Below are 21,372 nucleotides of genomic sequence, written 5' to 3'. Positions count from 1 at the left end.
AGTTATGACCTCTTTGACCGTGTGACCCCATCTTCCTGATGATTTTGCCAATAAGAGATGACTGTTGTTATGCTACTTAGTCGGTTTTCATAATTATTAGACAGATCACATGCACGTTCTGCATTCACCCATACATTGATTGTCATATGTGCTCAAAGATTTTACAGCGAGTGTCTCTGTGACTATAACATATTTGACTTATGTGTGCTCGTTTCACGCTGTCCCGGTGTTTCTCTTATATCTGTGGCCATACCTGGTTGTGGGCATAAGTAAGCTTCATTTTGAGGTACACGCATGCGCGGAGTGTAGCGTAAGCGTTGTAGTCTTGCGCAGAAGGCTCTGTCAGTGAGGTTTTTGATCTGAGCATGCACGTTTATCCATGGGGCTGTGCTTTTGTTTAATACATTGATTGTTACATGTGTTCAAAGATTTTACAGCGAGTGTCTCTGTGACTATAACATTTTCTCTCAATGAACGCATCTTTTGACTTATGTGTGCTCGTTTTTACGCTATCCGTGGCCATACCCAGGTGTGGGCATAAGTAAGCTTCATTTCAAGGTACACGCATGCGCGGAATGTAGCGTAAGCGTTGTAGTCTTGCGCAGAAGGCTCTGTCAGTGACTTATTGATCTGAGTATGCGCGTCTACCAATGGGGCTGTGCTTCTGTTTAATTAGTATCACCTGGGACCCATTAACTTCGTTGGAGACTTGGGATATAAACGCCGTCCCCACCATAGTTCGGTCACCTCCGGCAGCAGGCTCACGCTGCCTTGAAGTACAGACGGACAGGTAAGACCGCTGCGATGGTCTTCCAGAGTCACCGCTCTTGTCTTGTCTCTTCTTTTTGCCTCCTCTGCCACACAGACATTTTCAGTTGAGATTTTTGCATTTGACTTGGTGTGTACCTCGTAACACGAGGTTTTGCAAACTGACACACGGCTTCTCCTTTTTGCTGGGGATAAATTCTCCCTTATTTATACTTTTCTCCTGTTTAATCATTGAGAGGGGCGATGTCATTTGTGGCTCCACAGCCGTTTGCTTTTTAATTGAGTATTATACAATAGTTACCAGAGCCATGAACTCTCCAGTTATTTTTAACGGGTCCTCGTCCTTGTTGATCTCCAGATGGTGTTAGTTTATTTGCAGATGTCCTTGTTCACACAAGGATCCTTGCATTCCAACAGTGGCCACACCTATGGACTCTTAACTTAGTTCGCTCTTCTTCTGTCTATTATAGAGCGGTGCTCCCTTCCTGAGCGGTTGCCAGGTAATAGGTGAGGTCTCACACCCAGCTGTCGCGGGTAAGAGTTTCTTTGTTACTTATGGGTTTGACCTTAGCAGGTCCAATGTCTCTCAGTCATTTCATACATTTTTGGACACTCAGACTTGACTGATGCTTATTATGTTTCTCCCCCTTTTTCTTTGTCATCCTTTAGGTTTGATGAAACTTTTCCACTGGAACACCAGAGTTTGGTTTTTGTGGATATCCTTTTACACTGTATTAGTTTTTCACAGCAGCAGCATATGTTTAGGTCCTGATGAAAGCCCGATCTAATCAATGATCAATACGGCTGAAACATGTCGACCATTTGTCAACACACCATAACGGTTTAACCCCTTCAGTGCCCGCCCCTTTCCCCGCCCAGTGCCGGCCGTTGCATTAGCGGGCGGGGTCTATGACGAGCTGGACTCGTCATGGGCACAGCGCCACCGCGGCCCATGACGAGTCCAGCTCGTCATGGGCACTGAAGGGGTTAAATCCATACCGTGTGTACATTGCTCTTTTAATCCTGACATTAGGCATATCCTGATTAAACTGACCCTTATAGCCTAATAGCCAGTTTTAACATTTATTCACTTCCTCACACTTGGTAGATTTTTCCTTTGCGCTGCTTTTTCTCACTCACACATTTGACTCATTATAGGGGGTTTTATAATACCCATACACTCAATTAAAACATCCCTGAGCTCCTCTCTCACAGTGAGAGAGTTGTAGCCCTCAAAGGAACTAGGTGTTTCCTTTGGGAGGAGAGTCCCTATGATGAAGCATGTCACCTTTGGTGAGTGAGGGATTACGTCCTTAAAGGGATCTGCCCTTAGGTGACCCCATAAGCACTTTTTCTATTCCCATTGTGGTTTACTGATGCATCCTTAATTAAGGAGTATGATCGTTTCATGTATGCTATGGATATGTGATTAGACCCTAGAATTTCTTGGTATGCAGTACTATTGGATACCCCATAATACTGCAGAAAACATCTCAATGGTGATTGCTGAACGAGCATCGTTGGCTCTGACATGGGTAGGCAAAGGACCTACCCAATTTAAAAGTGGTCTGAAAGACATGTTGACGTGTAGTGAGTTGGCAGAATGTATGCAAATACTTTGCCACCTGCCTCTAGACCTATAGATTGCAGGGGGGCCTCTCTGACTATGTGGCTGGCTTGGACACAAACGGACAATCGGCATGAGTGACAAACGCTGGCCCACGCAGAGGACAATATGTGGGGTCTCTGGCATATCGGGGGGTGCCTGCCCGATGGTAATTCAGTAACCACTAAAATGGCCAAGTTGCAGGAGTGATGGGTGGGTTGACTGATTATTGTATGAGGTGTCAAACAAGCCAAATGTAATCTAGATCTACTGATGCATGCTGTTATACAGTTTGGCTCAGGTCCACATATGTTTTAAACGTGCAAAATCTAATTCAAGTAAAAAAAAAAAGAACATAGCAGTACTTTTAAATGTCAGGGAGGTCAGATTCGCGCTTGATGGCTTCTAAACATTTAATTCTTCCACCTCCACCAGAGAACAAAGAACCCACCCTGAAGCATTTCAAGTCTCTTCATACATTGAAGATGCGCCTGCCAAGACCCAGGATGAACTCAGGGTTGGGGCATTTGAACTGAAGGGGATATGAAGTGAACCCTTTCTTGCTGCACAGTTAATCCTAACTATCTAGTGTTATAGGAGAGGAGTATAGCCCCAGCTTCTGTATGGTTTGTTAGCCATTGCACTGTCCCATCAGTCGGGCTCCTCTCTGGGTGGAAGAAAAGGCCTGTGATTTATTCTCATTACTAGCAAGTCCCGAGATTAGTGCTAAGTGCGTAAAGATCTCGGGTATTGGTGTCCGGTCAGACGTCAAATCATCTATATATATATATATATATTATGTCATCTGCATAGGCAAATATTATATGTGTTGTATTGCCCAGTCAGATTCCCTTCTGTTCCGCTTTTAGCCGTAACCTAAGAGCTAGGGGTTCCAAGGCTAGTACAAACAGAGGGGACAACGGGCAGCCCTTTCGGGTGCCCCTGCCAATGGGGTATTCCCGTGAAATGTGTCTGCCTGTGCGGGCCCTCCAGTGGGGATTGAATATAGCAACTGAATCCATTTTAGGTAGTCTGGGGGTATGCCAAATTTTTCCAGTACCAGGATCATATAATCCCACCTAAGAGTGTCGAACGCCTGCCTCAGGTCTAGAGTGATACATCCTGCCGTATGGTTGTCTGGGGGGGGCGGATTTCGTAACATAATATAGCCTCCTAATATTAAGCGAGGTGCCGGCACAAACCCACATTGGTCAGGGTGATTTAGCTTGTGTAAGTAGGGGGGTAGTCTGCACGAGAGGACCTTACTCAGTATTTTGTATTCGGTTGTGAGTAGCGATAAATGTCTATATCCTGAGATGTCTAGTGTCGATTGGCCCGGTGTAGGAAGGGAGACAACTAAGGCCTGCCTGGCCATTGGGGTGTGGGGCAGCATTCCTGTGTCTATAGCAGTGTTTTACAGCCGCTCTAACTGCGGTATCAGGGCATTTGAATATGCAGCAAAGAATTCAACTGGAAGGCCGTCTAGGCCAGGGGCCTTATTTCGTGGAAGGTCGTGTATGGCTTCTTTAATTTCCGCCCTTGTGATAGGGCCGGAGAGTTCCTTTTGCGCCGTTTGAATGAGCTTTGGAAATGCCAGGTCATTTAAAAAGGTATGGAGGGAGTCTTCTGCCATTGGTGGTGGTGTCTGGTATAAGGCTTGGTAATACTCACAGAAGGCGGCGTTGATGTCTTGCTGTGGGTCTACAGTGGTTCCATTTACTGTGGTTATCTTGTGTATTGGAGTCTGCGGGGGGTCATCTCGGATTATGCGTGCCAGGAGTGGACCAGCCTTGTCAGCTTCTGCATGTTTAGTGTGCGTGTAAGCCGTGTAATCAATTTGACGTAGGGTTTCTAGTAGCTCAGCGTGTTTAATGCGGGCTTCTTGTAGTGGTGCGCCCTTGGTAGGGTCTACTGCTGCTTCCTGCTCTAATTTGTTCAATGAGTTTTCCACCTCCTTTACGTTATTGTGTATTTCTTTCCTTACCCCTGCTGTGGTGCCAATTGCTATTCCTCTAATCACCGTCTTGAATGCATCCCACTCCACTTGGGGCGAGGAAGCAGTGCCAGTATTTTCAGTGAAATAATTTTTGATTCCCACAGAGTGTTATGAAAGACCGCATCCTCAAGCATCTGTGGCCATAGCTTCCAGGTGGGCAACGGGGTGGGAACTCTGCCCCAGGCTAGGGTAACCTCTAAGGGGTTATGGTCTGAGAAGGTCTTGCCCCGATACGTGGCTTGCGTTATCTGGGCAGAGATAGGAATAGAACACAGAATCCTATCTATTCTAGTGTGTAGTTGGTGCGGATGGAAGAAAAAGGAGTACTCTCGACTGTTGGGGTACTTCACCCGCCAGGCGTCCCCTATGGACCATCCCTCCAACAAATTGCAAAGTGCTTCAGCCTGCTTGATGGCGCCGGCGCCCTGTAGTGGGGGGTGTGATCTGTCCATACCTATATCGAGCACTGCATTATAGTCCCCACCTAGAATTCACGGGTATGCTGCCCAAGGCGCGAGTATGGGGTTAAGGCTCAGTAGAAATTTATCCTGTTCAAAGTTAGGTGTGTATATGCTCCCTATCACTATTTGTGTCCCATCTAAGGTTCCTCTGACTAATATGTATCTCCCCATTGGGTCTGTCCGTTGTTCCAACACTTTGAAGGGAACCTCGTTCCTTATCCAGATGGAGGAACCTCAGGCGAAGGCAGAGTAGGAAGTGGAGAAAACGTGGCCCTACCATTTCTTGCGTAGTTTGGCTGTCTCGGCCACGGTGAGGTGAGACTCCTGTAGGAAAACTACGTGCGCTGTCCGTCTGTTTAGCTGCGCGTGAATTCTATCTCTTTTATATATGGACCCCAGTCCCCTCAAGTTCCAGGTGATTATTGTGTAGCTATCCTGCATGTGTATATGTGATCTATCGGTGTTCCGTGCACATCCAGCGAGAGTGGGTCAGTGGTGCACAGAGTAGCGGGGGGGGGGGGCAGGCTGTACCAACATTTGAACTCTAGCATAGAATACTCGGTCCAGCAGTAGAACAGTGCTGGTCCAAACTATATATATGACAATGTTAACTTTTAACAGTGCAGTTGTTGCTTTCGCCACGGGGGTAAGTGGTTCTAGCAACTTAGCTATTTAAACCAAGACTGTGCGAGCTCAACACGGCCCGGACCGATTTTTAGTAGTATGCATCTAGATCAGTGCTTCAAAGAAGAGGGTGCACTATGGTTACATAAATTTTACTGATGGGGTGCAACTCTTGTAGTGATCGTTCCCCACCGCCCCAGGTCCTGCTCTATCCTAGGAAGCCTTCTGCAGTTTGTGGTGTGATACCACTGAACAAAGTCACGATTTGGTCAGAGTCTGAGTGTACAGTGCGTTCCTCAGAAGATTCCGAGGATATTTGACGTATACCTTCCCGGAACATGTTGGCGGTCAGCAGCGCCTCCGCTCGTCCCTTTTGGGCCAGGTCTGGTGGGGGGGCTCCTGTTTTGGGGCACAGTGTTCATCGTGCGGCATCGCAGCTGCCTGCTCTGTTTGGGTTTTGGGGCGCTAGATGTACTTTGTGAGGAGAGCCTGGACCCTGGCGGGGGGAATGTGACCTCAAACCATTCCTCCGCCTCCTCTGGGGTATTAAAGAACTGTGTTGATTGATAATGGATCACTTTTAGTCTGGCCAGGAATAACAAGGCATATTTGATGTCTACGCTCTGAGTTTGTTCTTAGTTTCCTGGTATTTGGAGCATTTTCGTTGTACCAGCATGGTGTAGTCTGGGTATAGCGACACCCTCCGATTGTGGCAGCGAGCTTAGTGTGTTCGGCCTTTAGAAGGGTCAACCCAGTTGTCAGGGTACCTATTTGTTGTTCTATAGCTTTTCTTGAGTCTCTCACATCTTGTAGTATAAGATCGAACTTGTTAGGTGGGGTCTCCAGGTTGGTTGGCGGGATAGTGTTAGTCATTTGTGTGGGGATCTCTGTGTCGTCTGGCGGATGTGTTTCGACGTTATTAGGGTCTGCAGTTTTCCCTTTGGGGTGTCCCATTGTTCGGGTTATTCTCGTGTCGCACTTGTGGCTGGGCAGCAACGGGTACTGCACTAGATCGCTAGTGATGGTTGCAAGCCGTTCCCGCAGAACTCAGAGTGGTGGACTCAGTCTGGGGAGGTGTTAGGAGGCAAGAGTCCAGTGTGCACTAATTAATTCGGCTGGTAGTGCATGCGGCCTGGAGCCTTCGATGGTCTTCAAAGGAGGCACCTCAGCAGCAATGGTTCAGACCCCCTAGGTGGGCTGTTCCTCCTGCAGAGTTTCCGGGTCGTATCTCTCTGGTATCTTTATACGCCTCACTTATTGGTCCTCACCACTAGGCTGTCCCTGTCCGCGAGGGCCTGGCATCTACAGGAGTGGCACGCGAGGGAGAGTCGCTCTTCTGTTTCTCCTTTGTTGCCCCCCCCGTGCACTTACCGCCTGGCAATCTCGAAGATCAGGTGCAGGCGACCCGTCATGCCTTGCTACTTGTCAGCTGTGCCTAGGTGCGCCCAGTCGGGAATAGAGATCTCCTAGGGGGCGCAATCTACAGGTATCACTCCACCTGTACATCTGGTCTCGGCTGCCCTTCTCCTTCCACCTTCAGGGGCATGGCCTTCTCGACGGGTCCCCACAGCACTCCTCATCATTACATCGTTCTGGCCACCAAGCAATGAACTAGTTTCGTGATCTCAGGTCCCGGCCGCCATGGGCTCCCAGTCCTCCGCAACTCTCCAGCGCCGACACCACTAATGACGGAGGAAGCGGTCCCCGAGGTAATACAACCTATCGGGCGGGGCCGCTCAGGGCGTTTTGCGTCTGCTCCTGGAGTTTCTTTTTATCTTGGTTTCCGGCGTTTTCTTGGGGAAGGGGCGCCTTGTCTGTGTCGTAGTTCGCAGTCCCTCTTGCTCAATGGGTGACTCGTGTGGTAGGCTACGGTCGGGGCCTCAGGACGCATGTGTGGATCAGCAGGGTGAGGGAGGGAGCACGTGACTGGTCTGGGCGGTCGATTGCCTCTGCCCGGGCTGTGGCCCTCGGCCTAGTGTTGGTGGTGTCAGCGCAGCCAGCTGGCCCCCTTTATTCTTCGCTGGTCTCCCCTCGGCTATGACATCGTGGGGCTTCTGTGATTCGCCTCTCCACGCCGCTGGAGCCTGGTTACACGCGGGGATCTCTGCTTTGCACCTCCCGGGTCTCCCATTGGCGTTCGGGGCCTCTGGCACATCGCAATCTCGGATCCTCCTCCCCCCCGGGCGCGGTCGGGTGGGGCTTGGTAGGCCGTTACCACTTGCCTCCGAGGGGATCTCTGCTGTCATTCAGCGCGGGGAGACCGGGGTCGCCGCACTTTACAGTCGGCCTCTGCGAAGGGGGGAGGGTCCCCTGTCGGCTCAGCAGGTCGCAGTCGATCGCAGACTCCTTCTATTCAATGCGTTCGTTGTTGGGCCCCCCTCTAGCACACACGGGGGGGGTCAGGTATGTGCAGTACCGTTTCTCCGGAGGCAGCACCGGTCGCGCTGGTCATGGTAGCCGCCTCAGTGCACCCCCAGCATCATTGGATCAGGCCGCAGTTCGCGCGGGCACCGCCTGACTGCCTGTTCTTCGTCGGCTCAAACGGAGACGCCGGTCCCTCGGGCCCCCAGAGTACAGCTAGGGGTCACGTAGTGTCGCAGCCAAGCCCCCTCTTCGTTTTTTGGGGCCGGTGTCGCCGATCTGTTAGGATTAGGACAGGATTTCGATGGTCCGTGTGCGGAGCTCGCTCACACTGCGTCTGCCATGCTGGGCTGTTCGCCACGCCCCCCCAACATCAAGCTGTTAAGGTAGCTGCCACATGTTTTACCATCTTGAAATGGCTAAAAAAGATTGTGGATGCTGCCGGAGCATACCCAGAGAACAGTAGTCCAGGCGCCTGTCACCTCTAGACTGGACTACGGTAACATTCTTTATCGGGGGACCAATAAGGAGGTGACTCGTAGGCTGCAGATTGTTCAGAACTCTGCTGCAAGACTTCCTTGCCAGGTTTCTAGAGCTATCTCTGTTTCCGGTCACCTGCAGGACCTTCACTGGCTCAGGGTATAGAACCGAATTAAGTTCAAAGCCCTGAGCTACATGTTCAAAATCAAAATAGGTGTGGCCCCCCGGTAACTGCAGTCCTTGGTTTAGCCCTATGTGCCTTCTCGTTGTCTTCGCTCATCCACCCAAGGGAAATTGTCTGTGCCTAGAATCCGACTATCCAGGATGGGCGGCCGATCGTTCGCATATCTTGGTCCCTCACCTATGGAACTCCCTCCCTACATCAATTCAGAATGAAACGGTGTATGTCCAATTCCGCAAATTCTTAAAAACTAATCATTAAGCTGGTATCTGTTCCTTGGTCTGGTCGGCGCCGGGAAACCCTTTTTGGGTAGCTGTTGCGCCTTATAAATTAAATTAATAATAATAATAGTAGTGGAGTCAAATGTACCATTTTGTGTCATACTATTAAGTTGCTCTTCAGTATAATTCGAATAGGATTAACAATTGTCAAACGAGGCCAAGGGAAATTCAATTCTTTATTCTTCGCCGACCCCAGACAAGTAGTGTGTTGGACTGTGCCATTAAGAAAAATAATCTGATCAGTTATCAAACATGCACGGAATAAGGATTCAATACCATGGCCCTAGTGTCCCGTACAGATTTTAACTCCATGTTGTCTTTCCAATAATTGTATTGTTTTAATGCTAAGTTGTCAATAAATGAGATGCATAAATTAACTTGGTCTGAGTGAGCACGTATTTTTTTAAAAAAAAATTGGAAGTCAATTTAAAATAATATGATACCGGATCCAAAAGATTATAACCAGTGAAATAGGTGTACTTCATGTTTTGTGTGTTGGAACTACCCCGAGATGGAATCGGCTAACGTTCCCATTGAGTATAGTTGAAGGGGAGACGCTGTCAATTGGATATGTGCAGAAAGTGATGACCACAATGATAACAGAATAAATCTGCATAGTTGGCAGAGTTCAAATATAAATCTTCAGTATCAAAAACAGTGTAATATTGTAATTCGGAAAACATGGAATTAACAGCATTTACATCCCAATCATCTGATTGCATCCCAGGTATTATCACATCCCATCACATGATGAGTTAGGGCTAGGCTTTTGAACGATCTCTAATGTGGTGCAGGTGGTCTCTGATAAACTTTTGGATGACCAGCCCTTCTGCATTGTGAAACTGACCCTGTTTATGGATGTGACTGGATTTGTTCTCCGGGTCCTCTTGCTTTAAGAGGAGTTGGTCCTATTTATCCTCAGACTCTAGTAGCTGATTGCCACTCAGTGTGGTGCACATTGCTCTTTCGTATCTAAGATTCTTGTTTCTTAAATACCTGCATCTTTTTCAAGCTCCTGGCGGTCTGTTTTGCGGTCCCTTGTGATCGGAACAACTTTTACTTTTTATTTCTGCCAAGAAGTGGCTGATGTAATACTCGGTGATTGGCATAGAGGTATCCAAAGACCTCTCAGGTGATGATCTTGCAGAATTCAGGAGACCTATTACCTTCTCTCTCTTAGCTTTTTTTGGGTTTACAATGTCTTTAATCATTGGGTCTCGACACTCCTAGCTGCTGCCTTTGTGGACTGGGGCTTGTTGTACAGGTTGGTGCTTATATGGTGTTGCACCTCCTTTGAAATCCGTAGTTAAGTGTTTTGAAGTATTACAATCTATGCTTTGTCAACATTTGGTTTTAAAATCTGTTGATCCGGGCTGAACAGGCTGTGTTGATGACACTCCTCTGTCCAACCATAGCCAGAAATACAATCTGTCTTGCCACCCATGGCTCTCTCTCTAGCCATGGGTACTGCCTCTGCAGCCTGGTGGCAAGTATATTCCATTTTGAAAGGTTCTTGGGCAAATCCATGCACCTTTACCAAAAGTAAGTGAAATGTCTGATTAGGGTAACGGTGGACTGTCTTAATCCAGTAGAGAAATAGATATAGGAAATGCAGTTGGATAGTATGTGTGTTTGTGAGTAAAACAAAGGAAAGGCTTAGAATCTGGAAGTCTGACTTCACATGACTTCTTACACATGCCCTCTTCATGAGTATATCCGGCTTGAATATGCTCTCAACAAATAAGATGTGTTCCTTTGGGGTTTTGCAGAGGGCAATTCCAGTCTTTTTTAATAGTGGTACTCACACTTGCGAGATACAATGAGGAGAGAAGAATTAAAAATGTGATGGTTCTTTTTTTTTTTTTTGCAACAGATGTATGTTGTTTTACAGGTGACAGCATGTTGTAGATTAGGACCACTTACCTACAATTTACGGCCGTGATGTTTTCCACAAACTGCTTGCAGCGAAGCTCTTGTTGATTTCTCAATTATTTTCTGAAAAGTCTAACCAGTATATGCATGTAATGGGATTTTGCCTGTTTGTTTCCTAAAGCTATACATACAGCTGCAATGTCAATGCTTGGAGGATCTGGTATAGAGAAGCAGTGCAGAACTCCAGACATCATTGCTGATGCAGCCTATTCCATTCTAACCAAGCCAAAGACCTTCACTGGCAACTTCGTCATTGATGAGCAGCTTCTGAAGCAAGAAGGTGTACGTGATTTTGATGTCTATGCTGTGACACCGGGTAAGAAGTCATTCTGTTAAATGCTTGTCTTTCTTTTCTTTGATAGCATCTGCGGTTGATTAGTCATTGAATCAGATTTCATTTGATTGGTCATACAGATCCTGCAATACTGGTGATCATGCTACAGGCCTAATGGATTATCGTTAAGTATATCAGTTAAGTTAAAGACTAAATAAAATGCTGTATCCGGCCATGCAGAGGTTAGTGGGTTTATTCAGCACATAACAAAGTCGCTTCTTCTCTGGAGAGAAAGCCTGGGCTAACTGACATTTGTTAAATGCAGAACATACAAGATTCCACACTACATCACCGGGTTCCTACCAGAATGTCACACATTTCCCTTCGTAAAAATACAGCATGCAAACACAAAACAAAGAAAATATGCAAAGAAAATATGCAAAGACAATATTGATACAACTGAACAAACGTAAAGATGGGATGATAAATTGCTCAGCTACAAATACTAGGGCATAAAATACTTATCCAAACATAGAATAGCTATATTCCTCCAGAGAAAGGTATATTCAGCAATACAAAATAAGACTGCACATAAACGGGTACAGAGCAAAGAAAAGTATTTACAATTAACCCAGTCGCTCACTTGTATTTAATACATATGATAATCTTTGCTACAAGTGGGTGCCTGTCTCGTGTGTAGTTGAAACTTGTTTTGCAGCCACATCTTTGAGTGACAATTGATCAGTATCTTTATGCTCTTCTGACCACAAACAGGTTGGTAACCTAACCACCTTACTCTTATTCCACACGTTGCAATCCGATAACTCAACCAGCTTTTCACCCACTCTAATTACCGTCAAAGGATTTGAAAACTTATATTTCCCAAACTTAAAATTGCTCCCTTTCTTCACACGCACCCACTCACCCACTTTTAAAGCCGGTAATGACTTGTTAAAATCTACATTAGGACCCAAGCTAGATCTTCCTGGGAAACATCTGTTAACTTTACTATTGACACTGCCATCATACACCTTGCTTTTTACATCCATCAGCATTTCCTTTAGATAACACTTTGCTTCCTACCTCTCATCTTTTCAAAGGGGGGGGGGGGTCTTCCCCAACAGTCTTTGGTGTGTAGTGATAGCTCCATCTAATTCCTTAATCAGTTGATAACAATCTTTACTATTAGCAATGGCAAGTTGAAATCCTTCTTTTCACATGTGTATCCATCGCTCCTCAATACCATTGCTCTGTGGATAGTATGCAGATGTGCGTATAGGTTCAATCCTGTGACTAGATAAAAGCGATGACATTTCACCTGATGTTAATTGTACACCGTTATCTGTCACCACACTATTAGTAAAACCTCTTTGAAATACTTCCTTCATAAACTGAGTCACATTAAAGGACATAACTTGTTTTACCAATTTCACCTCTGGCCATTGTGACATTTGATCAGTTAACACAATACAGGACACCTGGCTATTAGAGACATACGTTGGACCAGCTATATCTAGCGATATCCTCTCCCACACTCTACTTGGTGTAGTCATTGGTTGCTTGTTCTGGACAATAGTTTTTAGATCTCCCCCAGGCAGCGCATGCGCTGTCTCTTCGAGACGTGCTGTATCTTCTCTGAATGCAAAAAGAACTAGTGATGAACAGAATGCAGAACAATGTCATACATTCACCCAAGTACAGAGATCTGGGCTTAAATACATTGTTTTTTTGCTCACCATGCCATTCCAGTTTGGACCCAGCCATTTGCAAATCGGTCTTGACCCTGTGCCCAATGGGAACAGTCCAGCCCGAACTGCCAGGCCAGGTCCTCCCTGGACTGGAAACAAGCATCCTAGGACGGGTTTCGTGGATTCACCCCTCTTCAGCCAGGATAGCTTGATTCCAGTGGCATGGAGAGCACGGGACTCACGTCTGAGCATACCCGTCCCACTCGGGGTGACTAATGCAAAAAGAACTATTGATGAACAGAATGCAGAACAATGTCCTACATTCACCCCAGTACAGGGGAGGACCTGCAGATTCATAAAGCTAAAGGACTTCATGGGTTCTACAGCCCCAAGTGCACACTCTGTGACATACAACATGCAAGATACGAAATGCAAAGCCTCATAATCATAGGCTCAGACGCACAATACAAAGCAAGCTTCACCGATTGTACAGGACAGCAGGTACTGTGCGAGCATGTTACGTGAACAAAATATTATTATTATTTTTTTTTTAATATTTTTTATTGGAAATAATTTCCGCACATTCTGTTGAAATGGGAAGCACATCTGGTTTTGCTAGTGCTTGTTTCTATAGCAAACACTTTCCCAGTCTTGCCGGTTTGTATTTCTGGGAGGGTTTCATATCAAATTCAGTGTTACTTTTACGTTTTCACAAAATGTGCATCTTCTTTCAATGGTAAACAGCGATTTTCCATGATCCTAGAAAATGCCATGTATCTGTCTTGTTAGTAACAGTGTTTTAATTCAGTGAGATTCTTAATTCGTGTTCTAGTGAAAATATGTTGCACCCCTGTTCTGCCTAATGGATGGGCGTAGTCCGACTATCCATGCTGAAACTTCCACTGTACTTGGGAGATGCCGGGCCTTCTTGGTAGCTTCCAATGCAAGTGTCAATTGCCCAAACTTAAAACTAAAATTACACAGTTAAGACTTTTTTTTATCAAAATGAAGCAGTAGATCTGTACATTGCTATCAGGTTTGCATGTGCATGTTCACTCTTGATACAGAATCACACCGGCTCTGTTATAATGGATGTCCTACTAATAATCCACTTTCCCAACCCCCCACCCCCACCCCCACCCCCAATCTGGCTTGTGGTCAATTGCAGAAGCATCTGCCCGAAGATTCTTATCCAAGTTGAACTCCCCAGCGTCCTAAATCAGCCCATACTAATGGCAGGTTATGCTCTACATAAGTGCCTAATAAAAAAAGCAAGATGTTTATCTAATGCTGTGATTGCTGATTATATCTACAAACTTATTACGGTAGAAAAGGCATGTGCGTTGTAGCTGTATATATATTTAACATTTGAGGGCACAAATCTATTCCAAAGTATTGTGGTTGCATGATTCTCTGTTCACAAGTTCAAGAAACTACAGTTTGGTTTCAGTTTCGGCTCACTAATTCAACAAGGTTGTTAAATCTAGACTAAATTACATTATTTGAGCCAGCAGACAAAAAGGGATATTCTTATTTCTCTGCTGACTCGGCTGGAGATGTCTCTTTTGCATAGCTTTGGAATGGACGTATTTCTGGGTTGGTAGAATCATCTCCCATATTTGCCTGGGATTTTTAGGTCGAAACCTACCAGACAGTACAGCTGTCTGGTGTGCTTAGGACTTTTTGGGGCCATTCTAAAACCTTCCCTTGGAATGCATCCTGCCTATTGCTTACCATTGGCTTTGTGTTTTGTAACTCCTAGTTGCTTTCTATTTGTTGACTTTATTTGTTTTATTTAGACTGTCCAGCTTGAGTTACTCCCTCCTGTGGAGCATAGCCTGCTTACTGTTTTCTTGCACAAGTGCTCGCTTTTTGCAGACAGGCCTGTACATTTTGTTCTTGTCACATTTGCTATGCATTCAAAGACATAGGTCTGTCTTCCCGGGACCTTTGTGTTTACTTTTATTTCTCTGACTGCAAAGTGAGAGGATTTATGTGACCTCCTTGCTGGGTATAGAAATGAAAAAAGACTGTAGTATGTTATTTTTTTTCTAGTTCACAACAAAATATAATTGCAAGCAAATGAACTGTACACATATTTCAGAATGCATAAGGAAAGCAGAAATAAAGTGACTTTTTTGGAATTCCGAAATGTGGTGGGAACAGATAATTAAATAGGATCAAAACAAATCAATGAACTAGGTGATGCCGATGTCCACACCATCTGTGTGCTGTGTAGTTTTATCAATTAAACTCTCTCTGTGCAACTGTAATGGCCAATTCAACGGAAAATATGTTTGCTGTAATGACAGTGCACTACCATACCATGCAGACTCCAATCTGTGCCACTTAACGCTACATCACTCCACACCACTCTACTTCAACCTCTGTCTATCAAATGCACAGCAAATGTGACAAAATAAAAACACAATTTAAAAGCCTGTTTATTGCTCATTCACTACTGAAGTCTAGCATGGGGGTATTTCAGCACCCCCCCCCCACTCTCTGACTTCCAGTGCCTGTAGCTGGGCAGTGAAGACAGGGATTCAGGTCTCTCACGCCTCCATCTCTACTTTTTTGTAATAATTTATAAAGGGTCGCAAAAGGCATCCTGCTTACATAACCATCACTTGCAATTCCTACTTATGCATTCCAGGCTTTCTCTGGAAGGTAGCTGATAATTATCAGACAATTTTCATTTAATTATTTTAGGGTTTGTGGCGCATTGGGTAGTCTGATAATGTTCTGCATGGCTAAACACTTGTAGGGCCTCAAAGGCGCAAGACCGCCCTTTTAATCAGACTAGGGCGGTCTTGCGCTCAACACTGCAGGGTCGAGGACGTGGACTATGGATTCCTGATCTACTGCACAGCGTGGCACAGGAGCCGTGCAATATTGAACTTACCCTGGATCCAGGAGGGAACAGTTCTAAAGTAAGACACATACTGAACATGAGAACATTGTTGCATAGACCAACAACCATAGGAGACAACACGTAGATACTAAGCCCTGAGGAAGTCCACGGAATCTGGACGAAACGCGTTGGCTGTTTGGCAGTTTTTTTCGAAAAGTAGAATAAAGAAATTTTGTGATACAAATAATGGATGGACCTAATTACTCTTGCACTTGGAATTGGTGGCGCAATCCACATTTGTGTTTAACCTAACATTGGTCTTGGCGACTGCTCTCTGGAAACAGCGGGAGCAGTGGAGGTGCACACTGTATGAGCATAATACTCAAAATACTGGACTTTCTGTGGGAGATTGTTGTTTTGGGGGAAGTGTGTCACATGTACATTGTTGTGTAGCTGTTTGGCTTGCTGTTTCGTTTTGGGATTGCTTTATTTGATGTGTTTAATTTTGCACCAGAGACTCTTATTTTATTCATCATGTTCGCAAACATTCTTTCTCTTATATATGAAAGAGCTATGCACCAAGGTTTTCAAGTGTTTTGTGAGAAAGGTGATGGGGTGGCCATGTATAAGGAATAAAGTACCCCCTGCCACACACGATAAGGATATTGCAAGTCTCCTTTTAGTTCCATAACCTTATGAAGGAACTCTACTTTTGACTTCATTCCTCTATATGGTCATGGTACTCCATGTTTACTTTCAATATTATAGTGTACGGCAACGAAGACTTTATCCCATATATCATATACGTAATTTAAGATTTCGGCCCCCTCTCCTCATCCATTGGTCTGTTCTTGTCATTAAATTTTGCTTCCCCCCCACTACAGCATACAGCTGGAGGCAGTGGGTCAACTTACTTCAACCACTGTCTAACTTCATTTTGAGTAACTACATTTAGCCCTTTTACAAGGAGCACAACCACACCAAAGGTAGTTCCCTTCAGTGCCAGTGTGTTTTTCTTTTTGCTTTATTATTACTTTAGTGTTGCCTTTGTATATATCAAATAAAAAAACAAGGGGAGGCCGAAGCATTAAATGTTGGTTCTCTCCACTTCCAGTTACATACACATAAATCACAAAAAGAGAGGACTCACTAAAACATGTTTAAGTTGTTTCTCCTACACCTTATACACTAGGGAGTTTCCCGTTTGTTAAAGGAGTCTCACCCACTGGAAACTCTAGTGTCATGCTACATCCTTATGTACTCACCCAGATACTGTCTGTATCTGGGTGGGCTCAACCTTAAACCACAAGGGAGCTCTTTTGTGAAGGGGAGATTGGAGTGTAAAATAAAATTTCCTACAAGGATACCTGACAGAACTATTTATTATGAGGTCTTGTGACAAGATTAAAAACAAAAAATGATGCCTTAGGAGTGATATCGGGCATCTGTAAAGTCTACATGTTTCAGCCGTATTCAAGTGCCAGACAAGGTCAAATGGCTTTCATCCGGACTGGCCCTAAACCCTAATAACACGTTGATCGAGTGTTGAAAAAACCTATGCACCCTCTTGTGCTATGCAGGTGTCTAGCATGCACAATTGTCTTAAGAGGGCATGCAATTAATACTAACCTATATGAGGCATTTCCTCATATCAAAGGATTTGTGTGGCTTCACATTGAAACAACATGGAGCCTTAGAGACGGGCAGACCCTATAATAACACATTCATAAAGGTATGCCGCCTGCAAAGAATCAGGACGGTGTCTCCACCCATATAAGGTGTATGAGAGACAACTTAAAATGGTTTTAGTGAGTTGCGATTTATATCTTTGTATAGCTTGATGTGATAGCAGGACGCTTTCTACCAAATGAGAACAGGGCACATTTCAGCTTTATCAGTTCCTTGCTGTTGTAATTTCCTTCTGAAGTGGTCTTTGTTTATCTGACTGCTGCTTTTTCACACACCATACTAGCAGCTCACATGAACTATGAATATATGCTCATGAGGGTGCTCTCTCCTTGCAATCCTGTCTGTCAATTTTTCTTTCTGACCTTATTTCCATACATCTTTCTTTCTTCCCCTTTTCCTTCTGTCATGCCTTCGTTTCTTTCTTTCCTTGCTTCCTCTTTATTTCATTCCTCTTTATTACTTTCCTTCTTCTTACTTTTTGTCTTGCCTTTTTCCTAAAGCTTAAAGGCTGACAGCCAATGCCAGACTGATTGGCTTTTTAAAGTATTTGTTAGCCAAGACCTTTTGATTTTACTAAAATTATGTATATAATTCCCTATATGGGGTTTTAGCCAGATTCTGTTCATTCGTCTGTGGTTCGGTCATTCACATTTTTCTTCTACCCCCTCCAGCTTGCATCAGGGGGCAATGGGTCAGCCATTTGCTGACTTCTCTAGGAGGTATGGTTTGCTGCCCTTACACAAAGAGCACATCAACACACAAAGTAGGTCCCTTCAGTGCCAGCATCGAGTACTTTGGAATTGTGTACTTTTTTTCAGACTAAAGCAACGTTTTTGTCTTAAGCAAATGTTTTTGTGTAGATTGATGAGGGCTTGGCAGCCTTCCGAACAATAACGTTTTTCAAACAACATGACAAAACAAGAATTGCCAAAGGGCTGGCGGCCAATGCCAGACCTGGTCTCGCCTGACCCAGCGCTTGCGCTGGTCTGGCGAGACTTTAAGTAAGGGCATCAAAAAATGCTACCACCGGCTATAGCTTGCAGTGCATGTGGGGTGGCACTCGCATGAGCAGACGCCATATGGCATTCCTCGTGCTCATTAAGCGCATCGCTCGCCGCGCGCTTGATCGCGGTCACTTTCACTTCCGCGTCGTTATTTGGTGCAAAACGGCCTTAGTATTATGGAAGCCTAATCCTGTGGGTTTCTGCAATCTGGCAGAGGAGATATGTGGTTAACAGACACTGCCTCACGCCGAAATCTTTAATGCGTTTACTTTGCAACAAAAGCCAACCTTGTGTCTCGTGTTCCTTGTGGGAGTGAAGGCATAATAAAGGAAGAAGGCACAACGTCAAACATCTAGCACCTGGAAAACCTTACACATAAGGCCTCCAATTGCCAGAGATGTGAGGAAATAGCCTATCAGAAACCATTAATGCTTAGCAAGAGCACATATGCACGTCATGTACATATACTAAGGTGTCCATGCCCTATTTGTCTATGAATCCAATGAGTATCTGTAATCCATTGCCATGTACACTGAACATTACCTTTAAAGTCACCTCAAACATTATTTGTCTTGATATTTCATGTACACGCTGGCCAGATACTGCTGTGATGAATTTTTCAAAAATAGGTTAAATCTCTTATCTGAGTGATGCAGTGAACCTAGCGATCAGATTGTCCAGTTAAGTTTCTGAAAAGAATATTGTGAAATTCATATGTACCAAAGCATATTTAAGCTGTGACGTATGCCCCAGTTACAGTTCAGCATCTACAGCTCCACAATATGCCTGTTGGTGCATCAGATGATCCCATTATGAGTTGAACTTATCCCAGTGGTCACATTGCTGCTCCATAATTGTTCAACTTTGCTCCAACTATCTGATCAGTGCATGGGATTTGACGCCTATTTACAATTAGGTTCACATATGATTTTGACTTCAGCAAATCCTTTCCTCGCTGCCTAAGGCTGCCTTGGATAATAGAGCAATTTGGTTTATCGACGGGCACTACCGTTACATAAAACATGCATTATTCAACACTGTGAACACTCCAGCAAGATCATGTAAAAGTGTGATAGCAATAAATTGCCTGTTTGTAAGTCCAACTATGGAGCCTTTGGGGGCAACCAAGTATTCTATAGTTGTTCCTGTTTTCTTAAGTCATTAGTATTAGCTGATGGAAACACTGGCTTCCAAGTGCTGTAACTACTGATGGTATATATTGCCATTTTAGTGCATAGCCAATAGGTCCTGCTTTTGGGACTTTATATTAGTGTTTAGCCATGCAACAGTGGATGTTGTTGCACCAAGGATATTGTGATGCATAACTAAATACTTATAAGGTCCCAAAAGCGAGACCTATTGGCTATGCCAATGCTTATTTCTATTGTTACTATACTTTTTTTTTTTTTTTTTTTATTTTTTTTTTTAAAACCTTTATTCGTGCATCTTAAAAGAACAAATACGGGCCTACAACCGTCAGGCCGGCCACGATACAGTGAAGCACTGATACCCACATTATATCCCCCGTGCGTCAACGGTCAAGATTAACAACGAGTTATGAGTTACATACTGGAGATATCTTTGACACCCGGGGAAGGAGAGGTGAAGGTTAATTTTAAGTTTTTAAAATAATTTTATCAGGGAAAAAAAGGTCAGTGAAGGATAAGAACAAAGGAGATTCGAGTCCGCAAGATAGCTTCACCACACGGGAGAGCAGCAACATCAGTAAAAACAACAATGGAAGTAAAATCTCAAGCAGTGAGGCGGTGCAGAGATATAACAGGATAGTCACATGAGCAAGTACGCACCCCTCCAGAGCCGCCCCCACTCGATCCACCCCACACCCGGACCCCGAATCGAAGCAAGTAGAGCGTAGAGACATAAAAGAAAAAAGGCCCATAGAACTAATTAAGAACAGAGTATTACCCCCCCACCCTACACCAATGCGGAGGCTACGGCCTGCCCCCCCCCCAGCATAGTGCCTGTCGCCCAATGAACCCGAAATATAGACAAGAGAGAAAGTAGGAATAGAGTAAAGAAATTAAGAAAACAGAAAAGAAGGTGGGGAGGAGCCCACGGGACACCAGAGCGCCCCAAACCATCAGCCAGTTACGGCCTCCACACACTGAGAGCCCACTACGCCAAAAAACTGCATGCGAAGAGACCATGTCACCACAATTTAAGCGAAGGAATACAAGTCGCGACGAGTGCGCACAAAACATACATACAGTTCCAGTCCCAGGCCAGCCCGTCCATGAACCATGGCGATAGAAGTCAGTCTAGCCCTGGCCCGAACGCGGGCTTGGGATTAAACCAGCCCCTACATGAAGGCCCCGTGTCCCGAGCAGACAAAGACAAGATGGCCGCTTGTGAGAAGATGGTGAAGTAGGATCACGAAATGGCCGCCGACCATCTATTGAGGTCCCTCTTTGCACCACATACAATCCAAACCTGGCAAGTAAAGTACAGGAGTTCCACAAAAAAGAAGCAGTAGGCCACCGCGGACGGTTCCTCGAAGCCGTTAGGTATCGCTCAGCAGGATACTCTTGCGGACGCGGTGAGGCAGGCAACAATGAAGCAGGCAGCCATGACCAGGGGGACAAAGTATCCGCAGTTGAGGCGGAGAGCGGTGGATCCTGGGTGCCGGGAACGCCGGATGAAGGCACCAGTGTAGCACAATCATACACCGCCGTTGCGTCCCCGCAAGAGGACAGAAGCACCGGGAGACCCACGTCCTGCGGATGACAAACAGAGCGCTCACGACCCGCAGCCGACAGTATGGGGTCAAACCGCTCACTCAGCGCCTGCAGGCCAGCGCACATCTGTAGTTGAAAGTCCCGCAGGACAGCCAGAACGGAGCCGCATGTCAGCGGAAGCTGGGCCCCCACATCGGCAGCAATCCGGGACGGCACTGTGGAGCTGGTGTCCGGAAGAGGGAGGGCGAAGTGGGCAGCGGGCGAGACCGGAGTATCACCCCCCAGCCGCGAGCAGGCACTCAACGCCATGTTTTGCCGCTGTACGTTGCAATGGCCAGGGGGGGGGATCGTGGCAAGGAGTCAATTCCCCTCAGGTCTACGCCGCAACAGGGAAGGCCGACAGTCGCTTCTCTTCTCGCAGGTTCTCTTTGCCGCCGGCTAGGCAATAGGTGAAGGGGGTCAGCAGCCTCCCACAGC

At 45.6% G+C, this 21,372-nt stretch overlaps 1 protein-coding gene across 1 annotated transcript in view; it reads left to right on the top strand.

The window, feature by feature from the left end:
* The window catches only part of HSDL2 (hydroxysteroid dehydrogenase like 2), a 208,255-nt gene that overhangs the window by 127,392 nt on the left and 59,491 nt on the right, over positions 1-21,372 (top strand). Inside the window, exon 7 of the mRNA XM_085641264.1 lies at positions 10,812-11,006. Within this exon, the coding sequence (XP_085497390.1) occupies positions 10,812-11,006 (195 nt within the window). The remainder of the gene's footprint in view (positions 1-10,811; positions 11,007-21,372) is intronic.

The sequence above is a fragment of the Triturus cristatus genome, chromosome 2_2, assembly GCF_964204655.1.
Source record: "Triturus cristatus chromosome 2_2, aTriCri1.1, whole genome shotgun sequence".
Classification (NCBI taxonomy): domain Eukaryota; kingdom Metazoa; phylum Chordata; class Amphibia; order Caudata; family Salamandridae; genus Triturus; species Triturus cristatus.
Note: the sequence above shows the minus strand (reverse complement) of the source record. Positions and strands in the feature narration are given on the sequence as shown.